At 42.1% G+C, this 2781-nt stretch overlaps 1 protein-coding gene across 1 annotated transcript in view; it reads left to right on the forward strand.

The window, feature by feature from the left end:
• The first annotated feature begins 244 nt into the window (after positions 1-244).
• Positions 245-2781, forward strand: part of acot11b (acyl-CoA thioesterase 11b) — a 13386-nt gene continuing 10849 nt past the window's right edge. The window contains 2 exon segments of the mRNA XM_084067254.1: positions 245-472; positions 2277-2520. Coding sequence (XP_083923380.1) covers positions 442-472; positions 2277-2520 — 275 coding nt within the window. The 5' untranslated portion in view covers positions 245-441.

The following is a 2781-nucleotide window of genomic DNA, read 5'->3' on the forward strand; positions in this document are numbered from 1 at the left end:
TATTTTTTTCCAATCTAGGGTTATTTACTGCAATGTAACGATGTGTCACGTCACGGTAGGAATAGGGACAATGACAGATCAACGAAGCTAAAGCTTTGTAGCCTAGATCTGGTGTGTCTGTTGTTTTTGGCCAGCGACACAGAGTTGTACTGAGGCTGGGTCACCAGACCAGACTCTCCAAAGTGTTCCACCTTAAGAATGTGGGCGCAGCTGTAGCTACGCCACTACGGAGGGGGTGTTGTCATGTCACTCTCTGGTGGCAGAATGCCACTTGAACGACGGAGGTCGAGGACGGTGTGTGTGAGTGGCTGTGCGTGTGGGTGTGTGCGTGGTTGTCGTGGGGAAAATGGAGAGAGCCAGTGAGCGGCGACTTTTGAGGAGTGCAGACTTCTTTCTGATTGCCGTGTGTGCCGATATTCATTGACATTTCAACGCGTGTATATGAACGATCAGCCCCTGGCAGTTACATTGGGTAAGGAACTTGTTCTTTTGTTTTGGATGATGTAAGTTAGTTGCTACTTGTTGTGTGTCTTGTACACGATCGGGAGTATTTTCTTTGCAAAAATGTGCGACACTATTATGTAAGTAGCCCTAGAATGTCTGTGATCTTACATACATTTCAAGTACTTGAAATGTATGTAAGATCACAGACATTCTAGGGCTATTATGTAAGTAACCTATATGTCTGACCAAAACGTTTTTATTTCTGTCTTTCGATGAATTGCATACACAGGACCCCAATGGAAACAACACATAGTGCTTTCTTGGGTTTAATCCGTCCTTACTTAGCATCCCTTTAAACTGTTATTGTTAATAAAGTATTCAATCAATCAATCAAATCAATGTCGTTGCACGTTACATAGCCTAGTAGTGCAGCAAGCTCATATTATAGGCCTGCATATGGACTTGTTCGCTATTTCTACGATAAAGTCATAGAGGTCACCGCAACGATGTCGCCTCGCCTGTCATCCAACACCGCAGGTGACCAGCAGGACCACTACATTTTTTGTGTGCGTGCCTAACTGCCTAGAACAGCCAGTGACTGGCTGTCATTCTTCCAGTGGTGGAAAAAGTACTAAAATGTTTTACTTAAGTAAAAGTATCAATACTGCAATGTAGAAATATGTCTCTGTTACAAGTAAAAGTCCAGAATTCAAAATTTACTTGAGTAGAAGTACAAAAGTATTGGTATCAAAATGTACTTAAAGTACCACAAGTAAAAGTACTAAAATATTTGAAAATAGCAGATCTACAAGCTCACAACGCGTCGCAGTGGAGTAAAAGTAAAATATTTTTAGTAGTGGAGTAGAAGTAAAAGTATTGAAAATTGGAAATACTCAACTAAAGTAAAAGTACCTAAAAATTGTACTTAAGTACAGTATTTGAGTAAATCTACTTCCACCACTGACTACAAATACTTCTCACCAATAATTTTCTTTACACAACTATTGCAGTCAGTAGAAGAGCTGCGCAAAGGATACTGCAGATCTCATACCAGTAACCAAGAGCCTGTGTGCAAAGTTACAGTCAACTAGGCTAATATATGAAATTGAGGCACGCTGACATCCACTGTTATTGTACGAAGAGAGGTTTCATTAGCGTACTACATTTCTTTGCCCTTTCCTCGTGGTAGAGAGGCGAAATCCTGAACAATCTGCCAGTTGACAAATTGAGCTGCAGATTATTTAAAGCCCTTGTTTTTAGTACAAAACCTCTTTTGTTCATTTGTTGCCCCTTTGGCACTGGTCCAGGGTGATCATGTTGCTTTCGCATTTCTAGAGATTTTGTTGTGTAAGGATGTAGTCATGTAGGAGTAAACACAAATGAGGAAATTTCCATCACTTAAAGTGGTAATATTAGTTCCTTGTACTCTTGTATAGGCTACTACATAATCTCAAATGTCTCTAGGCCTAGTGTGACTTGTGTGTAACAGAATGTATTATCCCTTGTGAGATTGTTTCTGACAGATCAAACTAAATCCCATCAAAGTGTCAAACAACGCAGACTTCGATCTGTCGTTCTGTCATTGCAGTTTTTCCCCCCTTCTTCCTCTTACACGGCATGTTGTAGTACTTTGTGTCTAACCTGCTACAGCAAATAGGATTCCATTCAAGCTTTTGAATTTGTTTATTTTCAATTTCTCCCTCAGTTACTTTGCGACCCACACAGAATACCTGTCTGCAACAATCTCACAGAATGCACAAGGAAGATTGAAACTGCACTCGGTGCCACATTACTAATTTACCTTCCCTCGGTTCCCTGTCTGTCTGGTTCAGTGATGGCGTCTGACAGGCCAGATGCGGACCGTGCGGAGGACCCGCTGCTCATTCTGGAGAACGGGGAGCCGTACAGGAACCAGACGGAGGTCAAGATGAGTCAGATTGTACTGCCCTGCCATGCCAATCACTGCGGGGAGTTGAGCGTAGGACAGCTGCTCAAATGGATGGACTCCACAGCCTGCCTGTCCGGTGAGCAAGGATCACGGACCACCTGCCATTCAGCAGATGTTTCTTTCCCAGAGTGACTTAAATGTCGTCACTGTCGGGCGGACACCTCGTATGTCCAAGACCGTTACTTTTCAGGAAATTGAAAAAAGCACCCCCAATGAATCCAATGTAGTGATTGTTTAGTCACAAGCTCTTGGTAAATATATGTTTTCATCAGTTAAATATTTATAAAGACCCACAAACAAATTTGTTCAAAAACAGTGAAAATGGAAGATCCACAATGCGTGGACGGACGTGTTGTGTGAGCTTGTAGATCAGCTATTTCCGCTATGTT

The sequence above is a fragment of the Gymnoscopelus microlampas genome, assembly GCF_963454915.1.
Source record: "Gymnoscopelus microlampas genome assembly, chromosome: 9".
NCBI lineage: Eukaryota > Metazoa > Chordata > Actinopteri > Myctophiformes > Myctophidae > Gymnoscopelus > Gymnoscopelus microlampas.